Here is an 18,214-nt window from a genome sequence, read left to right as displayed (position 1 = left end):
TGAAATAAATTACCAGAATAATTGAAACTGGTGATATTACTTTGTGTTATTTTGACAAATAAAATATGTAGAATGTTTAGGCACAGAATACCCCCAAGGGTAACTTAAAACACTGCATCTGCACAGCTGTGGTGTTTGTGTAGACCTGCCCTAAGACAGACAAAGGCAAGTCTCTGTTCATGTTTCTGTGGCATATTCAGTGGAATCAGGAGTCAGTCTGTGACTCTTTCTTCCCCTCTCTATGATTCTCACCTCCCTGAGCACGAACAGGGATTGCTGCTGCTCTGCAAAGAGCTGAGATTGGAGGTGGCCTGGCTCAGCCAGTGTCTGACATCCCTTTTTTTTTTCTCTCTCTCCTGTAAACTATTCAAAGTTGGCACAGGAGGAACATTATACTACTTCCTCCCCCGCCTCCCCAATAAGTTGGCTAGTGCTCCCCACAGTGCTGTTATAATTTGCAAGAACTGTCTTAAGCTCACAAAGATTTTCTGAGAGGAAGGAAGTTGGTACATCTAGCACCAGGATCTGCCCCTGATTCTTACTGCTGGAATTTAAGTACAACCTGCCTCCTGTAAAGCCCCTTAGGGAGGCACAGAAGCTGCAGCTCTCACTTTCTTTCAGTGAGGGGAGGATGTGATCCAAATCATGCTGATAAGACACAATGGCACAAGCAGCAGTGATTGACTTTTCTCTTCAGAATTCCACTCCACAAACTCTCTCCCACAGTACCTCCCTCTCACTTGTAGATACTAGAAAGTGAGTTTTGAAGATGCATCTCTTCTCCAACTCACACGGACCCCCTCTGGTTTCTCACCCATCCTCCTTTTACTCCAAAGGACATGAGACCATCCCACTGCTGAAGCAATGAAAGTTTAATCCTGTGTGAGCAACAATCTTATTTGTTTTTGTCCTTTAATAGTATTCAATCAAATCCTGCAGGTCAGAATGAATGGATTGTAAAAGGAGAAGAGCTTGTACGTTTCAGCAAGCGGGGGGGTTGACATAGTAAAGATGTGTGTGTTAAGGAGGCATTGCTGGAGAGGGCAGAGCTAAGGTTGATTGGACATTTCTGGGTTGTCAGAAGCTTGAGGTTTTGCTCAGCTGCATTCTGCAAGGGGGAGACATACCACCAAGCAATCTTAACTCTGCATTAATGTTAGCTGCTCTTGAAGTTTGTAATTTAATTGAAGCCCACTTTGTGATGTAGGATCTTAATATTTAACAATTATTTTCAATAATCAAGTTAAAATGTCATTAAAAGCACAGTTTGTTTTATTGATGTGTACTTCAGTGCCCATTTCTTCCATGACATGCTCTCGTTTTCACAAAAACAAGGGTCAGATGCTGACACACCTTCAAGCTGATCGAACACCAAATAAACAAATCAAGGAGTAGCAAAGATTTTTTCCTTAGAAAGCTAAATCTGGATTAGAATTCTTACAAGACTGGTTCTAGCGCTCTGCCATTCCAACTCAGTAGCACATTATAAACAGCACGTCAACAGAGACTAGTGAAATTACACCCAGCAGAGGGAACTGAGAAATTAAATCTCCATAGAAAAGCTCCACGGAGATGGAAATCTGGGATTGATTCTGTTAACCAAAGCTGCTGGTTTATGGACAACATGGCTATATATATATTTTTTCCTTATTTCACTGCACTGGCACTTGCAAAGGTCAAACTTCACAGCAGGTCTATTTTAGCAAAGGTAGAGCTCCACAGCAAGAACCCTCCTTAGTCTCTCCCTGCTCTTTTAAAATGTAAAAGTTCAAATTCATTGAAGTCAATGGTGTTACACCTGGGATGAATTTAGCCCAATAACTTTGTTCATAAGGAAAGTAAAGACTGAGTCAAACTTCTTACAAAGCTGATCTTTCAATAGCATGCGAAAAGGTTAATAAGAATACAGCAAACAGGATTTGACAGTCAAGACATTAACTAGCTACAGTTCTCATGTTACCAATGCCATTTATCTTAATTTTCCAGAGCGTGCCAGTACAATCAACACTATGTAGGAGCTGTTTGTCTAGAATGTCCACCCACATAGTACTAGGTGTTTTGTTCTGCATCACTGTATAAGCAGTCACTCATTAATGTAATTCCATTCTAAGGAAAAAATGGCCCCTCTTCTCTCCCACACCCCATGGTGCTACTGATCATTTATCTAATTCATCTGTAATTTCTTTCTTTTTCTTCTTCCTCCTCTTTGCTTGTTGTTTTGATACAGTGCTCAGAGCTGATTCTGAATTGCTCACCGGTGAATGAGGGAGTAGTAGTTTTCCAGATTGTGTTGGATATTTGGTCTTCAGAAGGACTTTAAATACTGATTGTGATAGCAAATGTTTCAGCTGTTTTTTCATTCCCTTCAACATCTTTTGCTTCTGACTCTCTTCTTGCTCATTCGATCGGCCTCCTTGGGGGCGGAACCAAAGACAGAATAAGGGCTTTTATTATGACATTTAAACAATCTTTTGTATTTCTAAACATAGCAGCCATAAAGATCCAAATCTCCCTCCCTTTTAGGGCTCTTAACCACCCCACTCGCATGCTGCTTTCCATGGATTTGTGCTTGGGGGACTATCGCACCTCCTCTCCATTTTGGGTGCCAGCAAGCCAATGACATTGAGGAGAGAACCTTGACTTCTGAATTGTTTTATCTACTCCTAATCAGCATTCTGGTTAAGTTTCAATTGGCTGCCCAACTATGAACAGAATAATGGGAGGAAGGATGGTTCAAGTGGTTAAGATGCTAGCCCAGGACGTGAAAGTGCTGGGTCCAGTTCCCAGCTCTGCCACAGACTTCCTATCTGACCGTAGGCAAGTCAATTAATTACCATGTACCCCATAGCATTTCCCCATCATCCCCATTTTGCATATCTGAGGGGTGTTGTGGCAGAAATACATTAAAGATTATGAGGTGCTCAAATACTACAGTAAGGGTGGCCCATCCCCTAAGGATCCTAGATGAATAATTCAGTGAGAGGCCTGAATTAGAGACTATCAATGGAGTAAAATTTAACTAAGCAGACTTTCCATTTAATAAGAAGGGAAATGATCTGGTCTACAGAGGACAAATGGCAATTCATTTAAGAAAAGGGATCAAGGTTAGTTTATCTAGTGCAAGCTCTGGAAGAAACACCAGGGAATGCTCACACTTTAAAATGCTTGACTACCACGAGTCAGGAGGATGATTACAAAATGCTTAACTGGAAAGTCATGAGCTACTTCAGGTAGACATGGCATTTTGAAACCTAGTTCAAGCCTCAATGTTTTCAGATTGTCAAAACATGCAGTAAGGCACTAATTATCTAAGACGTCCTAAATGGGCTGGATACAGGGCTGCTTAGTGTTCATTCACACAACAGTATGGAAGTAACTAGTCATGACTATCCACCCTTTAGAGGACAGGAGAAACCCTCCATTTAAATAAATGAACATGCTACAAAATTAAGAAATGTAGCTAGTAGCATGAGTGTCACTACATATCAGTTTAAGCCCAAGATATTCTGCTGACAGTGCATCATATTGACTTGGGAGAAGTCAATCAAAATCAACCACCACATGGGGATTTTTAAATTAAATCCAAGAATAGACATGCATTTAAGGTTTTAATTTTAAGGTGTTTGGGGAGGGCGGGGGGAGAAGACAAAAGCAGCACAGAGTTGTGTGAATAGAGCTGGTAGCAAAATGGGACTTTTCCCGCTGAAAATTTCAACTTTCCATCAAAAAATGGAAAATTTTCAGTCAAAAGCCATTAAGCTTTCTGTGTTTGGGTTTTCTGATGAAGTGGAAGTTCTCCACAGCAAGCAGGCACTTTCCATGATTTTTTCTCTGTGGAAACCCTATTTTCTGTTTTAAAACAAAACCCACCTCACAATTTTTAACTAAGCTTAATTATAGCAGAATAACCACACTTCTTAGTGGTTTGACTAGGCATTCTGCCTTTGGCCCCGGTCACTCCATTCACACCACATGCAGGCACGTCCTGGTGTGCTCTTGTATGCAATATATAGGGAGAGTTGTATCCTGCTGCTTGATTACAGGAAAGAGCAGGAAATTAGAATCTACACAGTCATGGGAGGGATACAGGGACACAGAAGCCACCACACTGTCATAGAACAGATTAAACTCCTGCATGACCTGCTGGGACAGCATGTTCAATTAGGCTAGGCTGGCTGGCAGGAGCTCCTGACTTCTTAGCCCAGACCCTGTCAGTGATGTGTCAGAAGTGTCACATCTCTCTACCTCAGCTTCCCATCTGTGAAATAGTCATTCACCCAATCTACCCACCTTACAGAGGGGCTGTGAGGATTAGTGTTAATACAGTTCTAAGTGGTATCATCCCACTCTCTCCCCTTCACCCCCCTCAGGGTTGAGAGATTTCTTCTAGTATGGTTGGACATATGCTAGACAGAGTTGTATCTTTGGGAGATGGGGGGGAGGCAGTGAGCCAAGCATACTTGCAAGCGGTTCTACTTGCCTATAAGGACATCATCATCAAGATCAATTTCAAGAGCCTCCGCGGCTTGCTGGAACCAAGAGTTGTGCTGTTTTGCCCGGCTGTTGTAATATTCCACCTTTTCAATCTGCCTTGCTAAATTCACCCGCTCCTGCAACAAAAGCACAGCAGTACGTCAGAGAGGAATGTGGGATGGCTGTAGAATCAGCACTCAACAGCATGTGTTGGAACACAGTTAGTGTGCTAATCTTGCAAAGGCAAGGACAAAAACAAGTAGAGAAATACATGAAATAGGCTTTGTCTCCTACAACTGATTTACTGTCACAGATGTGGTGGTGGTTGTATGACGTCTAGAACAATGAGGGCCCGGTAGATGACTCAGACTCCTAGGCACTATGGTAACAAAAATCATAATTCTCAAGTAATGCACAAATGAACACTAACTCCTAGTCTATCTTAGGGAGTGGTGGGGCCATGAATATAGGGACACTTCAGAAGTTAGGAGCAAATCAAAAGTTCATTTGCCATTAATTCCCAACCCAGGTATTTACATATTACAATTAACTTACATAACTAAGAATAGATGGAAAATTGTTGCTGTTATTGAATAAAATGTAACAGAACAATAAGATTCCCAACCCAGCTTGCAGACAGTAGTGATTACACAAAAGATGGTACAGCATGCAGGACATGCTGACTGAACTACTCCAACTATACTGAATAGCTAGATGCTACAGTATCTCAGCATCAAACAGCACCGCTGGATGATCAGGGGCTAGAACACTTATGAAATCACAGAAACAAAATTAAGCTTGAAATCATTAATTAACTGCAATCAACCATTTGTCCTCAGCTCATTACAGGAACCTTTAAATAGCTTTTTATCATTTCCATACAACTTCTTGAGTCCTCTACTTGTCCCTCCATCATTAGTGGTTTGCTAGGGTCCTATCAAGTCTCTGTTGTGCCCAGAGGTTTAGGATTGCTTATAAAAATCAGGCAGTACCTAGCTCTTTTTTCATCTTTAGATTCCAATGCTTTTCCAAAGAAGGTCAGTATCATTATCCCAATTTTACAGATGGGGAAACTGAGGCATAGGGGGGTAAATGACATGCCCAAGATCACCCAGCAGGCCAATAACAGATCTGAGGATTGAACCCTGGTATCCTGAGTCCCAGTCCAGTGCCCTATCCAGTAGGTTATAGTGCCTCCCTTGCAGATAAGAAATTCAAGGGAAGCCATCTCAAGTCAAAGGTGGAAGATATCGATGGGAGAGATGATGAGAACCAACACTGGCAGTCCCAGCTCTGTTACCAGGACCAGAATAACATTTAATATGGGGTGAGCAACTCTCCCAAACTACACAGAGTTCCTGCTGGCCTCCACTTCCGTAATGTAACAAGCATTTAAACATTCATTTTGGTAATCAACATCAGTGGCTTTCACCTCATAACATGCCACTTCAAATACACGATCATGAGAACAATCATGCTCAGTAGTGAGTGGTAGGTTAGGCACACTAGATGAGGCCATGATTGCTTGAAATATAGCACGCACTCCAACTCAAGCCTACTGGCACTTATGAGTAAAAACATTCCATGCAGGTAAAGAAGAGGAAGAGTGGAGGAGACAGATGGTGGATATACCTACCACCCAGCAGTCTGTAGGTTACAGATTGTGAAGCACTATGTAAGCGCTAAGTATTACTCTGGAAAGAAAAGCAGAAGCAAACTCATTTCAGAAGCCACACATCAAAGAGAAACTCTTGAGACAAGAATGGTTTTGCCTCACTAGTAATCAGAGAGCTTTTGAGAGAACTGATGTTTTCTGGCCATTTTTTAAAGGAGAAAAAGCCCAGAGAAACAATTCTGCTTTCTCCTTCCTCTCTTAAAAAGGCTGTATCTAGCAACCCAACCTGCAGGTAGCCTGTAATACATGGAAGTTCCTGGGTCTCTCATGAGAGCAGTACTACTCTAGCTGTTGGGCTGGCCCATGTGCCTAGCCCTAGTTGTGTATATGGCAGTCCAGATACCAGGATAGGAGGGGCATTCACCACATTATCTGAAAAATTGCTTCTTTTTCTCCCATTCTTTTGGGTTGTACAAAGTTCAGCCCCTCCACTGCTGGTCAACTGTCACGCCAATGTGACAGACAAGCATTATTCTTGTACCATCACAGCTACTAGAGAATCCTGATGGAGTATGAAACCACCAATGCTTAGGGACAAAAGGTGTGGTGAAAGACTTACTTTTTATTATTATTTTGCAAAACCTTGTCATTATTTATTATTCCACCCTTCAAGATACTGAACAACAACAAAAGTTTTGTGTAACACAAACAACTGCTCAAAAATGGCATTTATCTGTCTCTAGCAGGGTTCAGTGATAGATGTAACATTTGCCAGCCGGTCTGTACTGGGATATCACAGCATAGGGGACCTCAGACGTGGAAGGGCTGGATGTTGAGAGACCTAAAAGGGATAGATGTGGTCTAGCAGATTGACCACAGTACTGGGATACAGGAAGCCCAAGTTCCATTTCCTATTCTGCTACTAACGCACTGTGGGATTTTGAATAAGTCACTTAATTTACCACTGCCTCAGTTTCCCCATCCATAAAAGAGGGATAATGATACAGGCTCACCTCTGTAAAGCATTTCAGGATCTATATATGAGAAATTATACATAATTACAAATAATTATTAAACAAGGAACATTTAAAAAAAACTGTTTGTGTTGAATGCCTTCCTTAGCATTAGGATGCCTTCCATAGCTAATAGAAGCATTCTGCACATTGCTATTGAAAATGAAAGTTGATTCATTTTGTTTTCAACTCACCTTTTGAAGCTCAGACTTACTCTGTAACAGGGCTTTGGAGTGGAGCCCAGAGCTGGAGCAGCTCTGGAGCAGTGGTGCTGCAGGTTTTTTTCCTGGAGCTGGAGCACAGCTCTAAAGCCCTGCTCTGTAATCTTAATAAAATGTGAAGGGTGTTTCATTAAACATAATAATGAGCAATCACTTGTATTGATGATCTTTTTTTACCTTGATAGCAAACATGCATTTTGTTTCAACTGGGAAGAATGGAAGCTCTTCATTTTTCTCCAATGTCTTATAAATCTTCCTAAAATTTATCATATCATCAGGGCCGATCAACAGCAAGCTAAGGCCTTCGTTGGTAGCTCGAGCTGTTCTGCCGCTTCTGTGCACATAAATCTCAGAAGTGCGTGGAACCTGCAAAAATTCAATGGTTAAAGGGCTTCCATAAATCAAAAAGAGTGTATATGAAAGATAAGGAAATGCTTGCAACACTTGGACCCAGAGATGACAAGCAGGTGTCTGATAAATTGCTTTCATAACATGAACTTTGTTGGTAACAAAGAAAGGAAGTGATTAAGGCACAGAGGTGGGATTCCAGGGACATGTTCTAGACCCAACTCTGCCACTGACGGCTTATGCGACTTTTGGTGAATCACTCTCATTCCCTGAGCCTGTTTCTCTATGCACAGAGCAAGGAAAAATGATACCCGACCTCAGACATGTTATGAGGTGGGGTCATCTGACTCCTCTGGAGTGGGACCCTGATGCCTAAGTTCAGAGTGTAAATGGAAAAGCGAGAAGAACTTCTTGTACACAAAACTGTGTGTAAATTGCACCCTGACTCTACTGATGGTCACTCTAGAAATGGGCATAATTTATCTTTGTAAAGCATTTTGAGATCCTTAGGTGCAGAGGGCTATAGAAGCATTAAATACTTGAGCCTTAATTTCTATACTTCTTTACTAGGGACTGAGAAGCACTGTTTTATATTGTAGCCAGGTTTTAGATCAATGAGACCTTGGTTCAAAAGCAGGCAATAGAAGCTTCAAAAGATTTTTATAACCTGGTAATGGATGACATGCTGCACGTTAGGAATATCCAGACCACGAGCTGCAACATCTGTTGTCAAAAGGACACAGCTGAAACAGAGAAAGTGGAGATACATGCTATTCATTAAACATAAACCTGTAATATAAACCAGATGCCAGTAAACACACAGTGTGAGTGACTCAGAATTTTTCCAAAAGAATTTGAAGAGCATCCTCATTTTATAACATCTGCTAGGAATATGCCATCTATTTGGAAGTCAAGAAACTGACACCTAAACACCTGATCTAGGGCAATCATGAAATGTGAAATATTGAAAGGAAAAGAAATAATGTCCTTGTTACTGACTGTGGACCAGATACTACTCCCAATGAGGTCAATGGCAAAGCTGTCATTAACTTCAATCCTAGCAAAATTGTGCCTTGCTATTCTTTTATTCTCTTCCTATTTCACTGAAGTCAGTGTGAAAAGACCTATTTGATCATCTAATCCAACTTCCTGGCAGTGCAAGTCTGCTCCCCCTATGAAATGTTTTGCAGCGCTTTGTCCAGTCTAGGTTTAAATGTCTCATTAATTTAATATGATTTTACTACTAATAATGCTGATTCTTTAGAAAAGGTACATGATACGGCTATGACAGCTTTTGCTGGTATGAACACTGCAATGCAGATTGCAAAACTATTCCTCCGTTATAGACCTCTGTGTTCAAACACACTGAATTTTCTGAACGTAATTCCTTTTGGACTGAAAATTCTTATACTGAATTGCATTTGAGGAAACTGCATTTAGCCAGTTCTGAACTATAAGAGGGTAGGGGGAAAATACAATATTTTGTATTCTGACCACTAGATTTTTTTCATGCAATTATGTCAAACAGATGCATTTTCAAGCAAGCTATTTCACATGTAAATAATCCATAACAGCAGCTACGGCCTCAGTAAGGATTGGTGATAACTGTGTTTTGTTTTTGTTTTTAACGCTGCAGACAACTGAAAAATCATTCACAAGCATTCTCAGTAGGAACTGGCTAAGATTTTAACAAAAGCTGGTTTATGACAATGCATTGCATAGCTTATAGTTATAGGGCTCAATACAGGGGGGTAGCTGGGTGAAATTCCTTAACCATTGCTATGCAGGTGAGACTAGATCAAGGGTCGTCAACCTTTCAGAAGTGGTGTGCTGAGTCTTCATTTATTCACTCTAATTTAAGGTTTTGCGTGCCAGTAATACATTTTAATGTTTTTAGAAGGTCTCTTTCTATAAGTCTATAATATATAATTAAATTAGTGTTGTATGTAAAGTAAGTAAGGTTTTTAAAATGTTTAAGAAACTTCATTTAAATTTAAATGCAGAGCCCCCTGGACTGGTGGCCAGGACCCGGGCAGTGAGTGCCACTGAAAATCAGCTCGCCTGCTGCCTTCGTGTGCCATAGGTTGCCTACTGCTGGACTAGATGATCTAATGGTCCCTTTTGGCTTTAACAATCTATGAAACTCTGCTCGGTCTGTCATAAACCAAGGATAGGATTGATAGGATGTTCTGCAGAAGGGATGTTTTATCAAAAGTTTCATTAAAAATACACACACACACACACGTGTGAATTTTGTACTAGCGAAAGGTGCTCATTTACAAACCCCGGAGACAGAGGCCATCAACTTGTGCACAGAATAGGTCAGTCTGGACAATAGCAATGTGAGCTTCCCCGCACAGCTCCTGCCTCATCGTCTTCATGTGCAATTTAATCTTTGACCAACTCAGGCAGAGAAGTCAATCAGGGTGCCAATCAATTCCAGCTGTGTAGGCATTTTGTTGTTATGGACCCTTATGCACCACAAGATGAACTGAGACCACCACATCATATCACAAAGGCCACTGAACAGCCAGCAGATGGTAACAATTTTCCGTTATTACCAGCCTGGATTAGATTTGAACTGGTGACCTAGAAGTTGTCAAGAGCTGTGTCCTACAGCCAATCCCCTGAACCATTCGTCATCTCCCCCCCACTCTCCTTCCGTAGTCAACTGTTTTTCCTTTTCATGCACAGTTTTCCCACAACAGATCAATCAACTTACTTCTCTCGCTCAGCAAACCTTTCCAGGTTTTTTAACCTTTGCTTCTGGTGCATGTTTGCATGCAGAGGCAGGGGGTTACAATCCAGGATTGTGAGGAGCGCACTCAGGCGTTTTATGCAGTCTATACTGTTTGCAAAGACCATGGTTCTTCCTGGGTACTGAAGCAAAAAATAATAGAGGTAATAGTCTTTGTCATCCATGTCACAGTGGATCCTGGTTTCTGTCAGAGTCTCTACGGTGGTCTCTTTTCTTGTTAAGTCTATCACTTTAGGTTTGCCCCTTATTCCCACTTTTTCCATTAGCATTTCCAGTTTGGTCTTTTGGTCTATTTTTTTAGCATATTTCTTTTGTAAAACTCTTGTGGGAGCCTGGTGGACCAAAGTCAGCGTGGCAGAAAACACGAAAGTCTGACGTCGAGGGTTATATTGTGAATCATTTAACATTTCCAGCAACTGAGAGAGTTCTAAGAAATGTCCCCTTTCAACCATTCGGTCTGCTTCATCAATCACAAGGCACCTGTTGGACACAAGACAGGTACAGTAATAGAAGCACAGTGGTTACTTTATTCATAGATTCTAGGGCTGGAAGGGACCTCGAGAGGTCATCGAGTCCAGTCCCCTGCCCTCATGGCAGGACCAAATACTGTCTAGACTATCCCTGATAGACATTTATCTAACCTACTCTTAAATATCTCCAGAGATGGAGATTCCACAACCTCCCTAGGCAGTTTATTCCAGTGTTTAACCACCCTGACAGTTAGGAACTTTTTCCTAATGTCCAACCTAAACCTCCCTTGCTGCAGTTTAAGCCCATTGCTTCTTGTTCTATCCTTAGAGGCTAAGATGAACAAGTTTTCTCCCTCCTCCTTATGACACTCTTTTAGATACCTGAAAACTGCTATCATGTCCCCTCTCAGTCTTCTCTTTTCCAAACTAAACAAACCCAATTCTTACAGCCTTCCTTCATAGGTCATGTTCTCTAGACCTTTAATCATTCTTGTTGCTCTTCTCTGTACCCTCTCCAATTTCTCCACATCTTTTTTGAAATGCGGTGCCCAGAACTGGACACAATATTCCAATTGAGGCCTAACCAGCACAGAGTAGAGCGGAAGATTGACTTCTCATGTCTTGCTCACAACACACCTTAGATAAATAGAAATCTGATACACTTCAAAAGAACCTTTCTTGCTTTTCCCCCATGTAAAACATAAAGGAGGGTATGCATAGGTAATTACAGCAGCCGTTTCTGTTCCTCTCTGAAAGGTCAAGGTTCAAAGGGAATAATTAGTTTTGGTAATGTAGCTGACATCCCCGATTCTCAATGTAATGAATATAAACTTTAATGAGATCTTCTAGCAAAGACATAAGTGCTCCTGCACAGTCAACATTAGTTAATCAGTAAGTAATTAAGCATGTTCGGTGATACTAGACAGTCTTTCCCAAGGATATTAATTCTGAGTAGTTAGACTAAAAGCCACCTTTACCTGAGCTGCCGGAGATTTGAGAGATGTGGGTGTTTCTCTTTAATTAGCTCCCATAAACGACCTGGGGTTGCAATTACAATTTCTGGCTTCTGATTCAATACTCGTTCCTGTTTCTGAGCAGCCATTCCACCGACCAGAATTGCAGTTTTAATGCCTAGAACATACAAGATTGCATGATGTAAAGACCATGGAGGATTAGTTTACTTTAGTTACTTCCCACTGGAAAATATTCTCCACATTTTAGGAAGGAAAATGGATATATTCCATACTATACTGCAGCTTTGGGAAATAATTTAAGAAGTCTTTATCTAGACAGTAAGTTCATTTGGCCAGGAACTGTCTCTTCCTCTTCTCTGTACAACATTAAGCATATGGTCAGCATTACAGTGAAATGCTGGTTATAGAAAGAGGCCAAAAGTAAAACGATACCTCTTGAATTGCACTTGCCTTCAAACAGCAGGAATGATTATTTATATACTAGATAGTTAATGCATGTTTTCTTCAGGTTCCGAATGCCCACATAGGAAGGCAACCCACCACTCTACCTCAGGATCTAAGCTTTGACGTTCTTCCACTCAGAATTAGATACTATGTTAATGCGTCTAATGGGTAAGCAGTCCCTTACACTGTCAGGAGGTCTGCACACAATGAATAAAGCTGAGGAAGGCATGTCTTGCACTTGGATTATGAACTGCCCATTTTAGCAACCAGCCAGTGGAAGTTGTTGACAATTAAAAGTGGCCAGACTAAGCATATGAAGATTTACTCAGTCAGTTTAGGGTGACAGGGAAGGACAACACTGGGAGGGATTTTCCTTCCTACCTCCAAATGCTGTTGCAGTGGCAGCACACAGTGGTTGTTAAAAACCCGCAGTCTACTCTGACTACATAGCAACGGTCTCTCACTGGGGTGCAAAGCTGCATTAGCTTTTAACAGAACTGTACTTCTACAAATCGATGTGGTATTTTAAGGGTAAGAGTTAAAATTAGCCTTCCTTTCAGTTACACAGCAAGAGGTATAAGAGGCCAAAGGAGCATTTAAAAAAAACAACCCAAGACTCCATGCTGCATGTATTCCTGAAGAATAGTAGTATTACTCTAACGAATACATAATCATTAATATTAGGAAGGAGAGGTAATTTTTGCTACTTGATTCTCCCTGTCTTACCTCAACTCATTCACATAAGAGTTGCATGGCCTTCTAATATGTAAAGGAGATTAGGAGGTTTATAATATGCTTTAGTCAAACAAATTATTGGGCTCAAAGCGGGGGGTAACTGGGTGAAAATCTACAGTATGTGTTATACAGGAGTCAAACTAGATCTAATGGTTCCTTCAGGCCTTAAAAAAATCTATGTAAATTTCCACGTTGATATATTTAACCCACATCATCAGAAAGTGGTACTTGGGTATCTGTAGCCATGTGACCACTGATTTTAGTGCAGATTTTGTATTTCTAAGTCAACAGTAATAGTAAACATTTGTAGGTGGAAGTTATAGTACACAGTTTTAGGCAACATATTAATGGTAACTTTGCACTTCTACAGTGCTTCCCATCCAAGAATCTCAAATCACATTTCAAACATTCATGCATTAAGCTTCCTAACACCCCTTCCAAGAAAAAGAAGTATCTCCATTTTATGAAGAGGAAACTGAGGCACACACAGTCAGCAGCAAAGGCAGGAACAGACCCCAGCTCTCTTGCCTCTGTCTCTCCTACCTGTAAATTTGGCCACGGCATCAATATGATGTTTTACTTGTACAGCTAGTTCCCTTGTGGGAGTCAGCACCAGCCCTAAAAGAGGCCTGTTTTTATTCAAGTCAGCAGCATGTTTGTTGGCACCAAAATCAAATTCTACATTTTCCAGCACCTTCGCACAACCTATTGTGCAAGATTCATCTACATCATCATCACCCCCACTATCTTCATCTTGCTTAGGGTTTGTTTCATTATCACTTTCCCATTCTGGTTTGTCTTCATCATCACAGAGAGGCTCTTCAGTGGCATTGTCACTTCTGCTTTTTGATTCTTGCCACTGTAGCACAGAATGGATCATTGGAATTGCAAACGCGAGTGTTTTCCCACTTCCTAAAAACACCAAACAACAAGACAGAAACACAAGCATTACAACTGTTTGCAAAGAAGCAGCAGCCAACTGCAGTTACTAAAGTAAATAAAAAATTACTCTTATTTATTTCTATGGTATAAGTGCACATTTTTGATTCTATGAAATTAGAAGCCAAGCCACAGCACCTTGCTTTAAATGCCTATAATACTGACCTCAAGTAGATACTTTCTGGATGGAGCAGGTATTTTTCCAAGCCCCAGATGGGCAGGCAAAATATACATTTGCTAGGAAATTAGTTTTAAAAAATTGCAATAGCAGCCAAGGTCTTTTTAAAGAACTGTATACCCTAAAGGAGAATACCATGCCCTAATTGACTGCTCTGATCAATGTTCTCCAAATAAGAGACTGGCAAATGAGGCCAAGGACAAACTGAAAGCTATTTAAAGGATTAATTTATATTTTTTCATTACGTGATTTTGCTTATTAACTGAGAAACTAAGTGTAACCCTTATTGCACTTTTTGTAATAAAAAGACCAATCACTTGACTTAACACAGAGCACAAACTAAAGAGGGAAGATGGAAAAGTGCTCCATTAAATGTAATTTCAGGGGTCCACTGCAGATTCATTTATAGCCTAGGGCAGAAAACCTTAATAGTATCTGATATGTAAAGGTCATGTAGTACTTGTGAATAGGCATAGTATGTGACACAAATGCACTACATTTAATCTGTTCTACATCATAATTATGCATAGTAAACACACCCATTGGATGTGCTGAAGCTTATATGCTCTTCATGCTGTTATTACAATTATGACAATACATTGCATGTTTTAAAAGGGAGAATGGGAGATACAATGTGCTAATGGCATGGATCTGTACCTGTTTCTGCAGCACCAAGAACATCCATATTATCTCTGATTGCAGAAGGCAGGGCTAATGCTTGAATAGGAGTTGGAGCACTAAATCCTAGATAGCTCAAGGCCTGCAGAACCGGCTTAGGAACGAAGAGGTCTTTCCATGCAGACACATCTGCTTTTTGATCAGATGAGGCAGACAGAACTCCCGTAGTCCAATTTTTAACCTTTTTAGAAGACTTTGCTGGTAGAGGAGCTCTCTCAGGTGGAAACACTTTCTTTTTCACTTTTTTTTTTTTCTTTTTCTTCAAATTTTTTTCTGTGGTTGTGGTGCCTCCTGATTCACATTCATCTTCCTCATAACCAAACAACTTGGTGGTGTCTTTAGGCTTGTCCTCTTGATCAATTACATCTTGCTCCACTTTAAGCTTATAATTTTTACTTGCTCTGGTTCCCTGCTCTTTGTATTTCTTTCTCTTTTTTCCCTGGATGGTAGAATCTTCTTCCCCCTCTTCAGAAACGCTATCAGATTTTCTCTTCTTTCCTTTTTCTTTTCCAACTTTGGAAGAATTCACCAATTTATAATCTGTAAGCTCCTCAAAACACACTAAATCTCCAAGCTGCTCTTCAGCAAACAGATTTGGGTCAATTTCTATGGGTTTCCATGTTCCTACTACTTTGATACCCTTTTGTTTCAATTTAAAGGAAGTCTTAAACTTATTTCCTTTTTTTGTCTTCATGATTATCTAAAAATATTGGAAAATAAACCATTGTAAGCCACCAGAACAAAACAGTGACAGTCAAGTTAACATACTCATGAACACTGGAGTGCATTTGTGTAAATCTGATAGGCTGTCTGTTGCAGATAACTGCAGTTTGTCTCAGGATTCTAGCCTATTAGCCTTATTGACTGACTTTCATGGTGCTGGATTAGGACTGGGTTTTTTTCTGCAGTTTTAAAAACTTGCAACTCTAACCTCACACAGCTATTTGACAAAAGAATTTTAATTACCTAAATTGCATCTGAAATGACAGGTCTGTTTAAAATTGTCAGGCTCCTGTTGAAAAATGGATGAGACACCTAAGCAATATCAAAGCCCCGATGCCAGACTCTCAAACCAGCTTCTATTGTGCTTCTTTTTATTAATCTGACATTTTTAGAATTTAGTGTTGAAAACTCTTCTGAGAGTCACACAAAATGGAAAATAGGCTGCAGCCTGATACTGGGGTTCCTCTACTGCTGTTTCATAGATAACATCCCTTTTTACCAGAATGCTGTTCATTTGCGGTAGGCTCATATATGACCACAGTTAACCATTTGAATTTTTTATGTCTCCTTGAGATAAAGTGATTATCTCACTAAAATGGCATAATGGGCAGGACACTGTGCTCTACTTTAAAGAGAGAATCCTGTACCCCTCCCTTCCAGTTCCTCTGAGGAGCTGCCTTTCCTTTAGCAAGATGGGTGGGGGGTATTCTCAGCACAGGGCAACTGAATCTAGTTATTGAAATGGGAGCTGCATAATTTGTGGAGGATTCCTTCCCTTCTCCAACCCTCAGAAACTACCCCATGCACACTACAAAATAAGTACTTATGTGAGCAGTTTCCCCTTGTGTATGTGCTTAAGTTGCATTGCTGGTTTTGAAAGTTTGACCCTCAACTTCTTGACCTGGAGGGCAACTACTGCTCCATTATATTATTAGAAAGTGTATACCAGTTAAATGCTAAGTTCAACTATACTGTATGGGGGATAGATCACTGAGGCGATGAAGAATGGCTTTGGAATGTGAAAAGTCACGGGGTAATGCTTTTATTTAGGGGATAGAAAGGCATAAAGATCTGGGAAGCTGGCAGGTGGAAGAAAGCACTGGGAAGAATTAGAGGCAGCCAACTGCTGTTGGCATCTTCCCACAGGGCTGATCTGAGCATGGCCTTTGTCCTGCTTTAACTATATTGAGGTTCTCAAACTGGGGGTTGGGACCCCTCAGAGGGTCACGAGGTTATTACCTGGGGGGTCGTGAGCTGTCAATCACCACCCCATACCCTGCTTTGCCTCCAGCAAAGTGTTTTTAATTTATTGGGGGGGTCATAGTCAGAGGCTAGCTATGTGAAAGGGGTCACCAGTACAAAAGTCAGTGATTCTCAAAACTATATCATCTTCGGAAGTGCCACAGCCCCTGGTGTGGATGCCCCCATATAAATGTGTTCACACTATGGGGTTGTACCCCTTTAACTGTATCCACTGCCACATCACTGTACAGGTGGAAAGCTTGGCTGTAGACAAAAACAGAACAGGTTTCAGGATGGTAGCTGTGTTAGCCTGTATCAGCAAAACCAACGAGTCCTTGTGGCACCTTACAGCCTAGCAAATCACACCTTTTCCTGTATTTATACCTGCTCCTGTATTTTCCACTCCATGCCTCTGATGAAGTGGGCTCTAGCCCTCAAAAGCTTATGGCCAAATAACTTTTTGTTAGTTTCTAAGGTGCCACGAGGACGCCTCGTAAAACCAGGACAGCGTTGCACGCTACCAGGCCTGGCCCACGCGCTGATCTGCCGCCAGGGAGAAGTCGCTACTTAGGGTGAGTGCGAGCGGTGGGTCTCCCCGCCCCGCCGGGGTTGGGGCTGGGCCCACGAGACGGGCCCCTCAGCAGAAGCCGAACGCGAGCAGACCCGGGGGGGGCGGGGGCGTAAGGGGCAGAGCGAACGGCCTCCTCGCGGCGCGAGCCCGACAGTGCCCGCGAGCCCGGCCGCCGGGAAGGGAGCAGGGCTGCCCTTGACACCCGCCGGCCGGGCCGGGCCGGGCTTCCCCTGCGGCCCTCGCCAGGCCGGACACCCTCCCGCCCGAGTCTCCCTCAGGCTTCGGGGCCCGCTCCCTTCTCCCCGCCCTCGGAACGCCGCAGGCGGGTCGGAGCAGGAGCGGCTGCCACCGGCCGTGTCCTAAGCCTCGCCCCAGCTGCCTCCCGCGACCCCCCACCGGCCGGGCGCTCACCGTCACTGCCGCTGCCGCTCTCCGCCGCGGGGGCCCGTCGCGTTCTACCACGTGGGGACACAGCCGGGCGCGGCCATGGCCGCCGTGACGTCACTGCTCCGCGCCCGCCCCAGTTCAAAGCGGGCGGGGGGCTTTGCCGCTTCCCCGGGCTCCGCAGTAGCTGCAGCGGTGCCGCTCCGGGAGGGGCTGCGGGGGAGCCGGGCCTGGTGGGGGTGTCTGGGCCGGGCCAGGGGAGAGACTGGGCCAGGGGAGAGACGAGGAGGATGAGGTGATGTGTTTTACTGGGCCAGCTTCAGCTGGGGGCAGGTACAGGCGTCTGCTCTGCCCAGAGCTCACCTGCAGGTCTGGGGAAGGGAGGCGGCCGGTCTGAGCTAAACACACGGTGGTGCAGACTGGGAAGCATCAGGCATAACGTGTATGG

General features: G+C 42.5%; 1 protein-coding gene across 1 annotated transcript; it reads right to left on the bottom strand.

Moving 5' to 3' along the window:
- Nucleotides 1-1,238: 1,238 nt before the first annotated feature.
- Nucleotides 1,239-17,909, bottom strand: DDX24 (DEAD-box helicase 24). The gene is made up of 9 exons (XM_039537003.1): nt 17,794-17,909; nt 14,826-15,546; nt 13,595-13,963; nt 11,876-12,029; nt 10,393-10,908; nt 8,338-8,413; nt 7,500-7,688; nt 4,481-4,610; nt 1,239-2,413 (listed from the first exon to the last, which is right to left on the bottom strand). Exons 2-9 carry the CDS (start codon nt 15,538-15,540, stop codon nt 2,157-2,159), a joined length of 2,406 nt encoding a protein of 801 aa, XP_039392937.1. The 5' UTR covers nt 15,541-15,546; nt 17,794-17,909; the 3' UTR covers nt 1,239-2,156.
- Between the last annotated feature and the right edge of the window lie 305 nt (nt 17,910-18,214).

This window comes from Mauremys reevesii, linkage group 4, assembly GCF_016161935.1.
Source record: "Mauremys reevesii isolate NIE-2019 linkage group 4, ASM1616193v1, whole genome shotgun sequence".
Taxonomy (NCBI): Eukaryota; Metazoa; Chordata; order Testudines; family Geoemydidae; genus Mauremys; species Mauremys reevesii.
The sequence above is the reverse complement of the archived record's forward strand: the minus strand, read 5'-3'. Positions and strand labels throughout refer to the sequence as shown.

What these genes read in the sequence shown, in the direction of transcription:
- DDX24 (XM_039537003.1), bottom strand. Translation starts at nt 15,540, where the DNA reads ATGAAGACAAAAAAAGGAAATAAGTTTAAGACTTCCTTTAAATTGAAA. An exon ending in TCTTGGTGCTGCAGAAACAG is followed by an intron (nt 13,964 to 14,825) that starts GTACAGATCCAT and finishes TGGTGTTTTTAG; the next exon opens with GAAGTGGGAAAACACTCGCG. An exon ending in AATGCATGTTTGCTATCAAG is followed by an intron (nt 4,611 to 7,499) that starts GTAAAAAAAGAT and finishes CTTTTGTTGCAG; the next exon opens with GAGCGGGTGAATTTAGCAAG.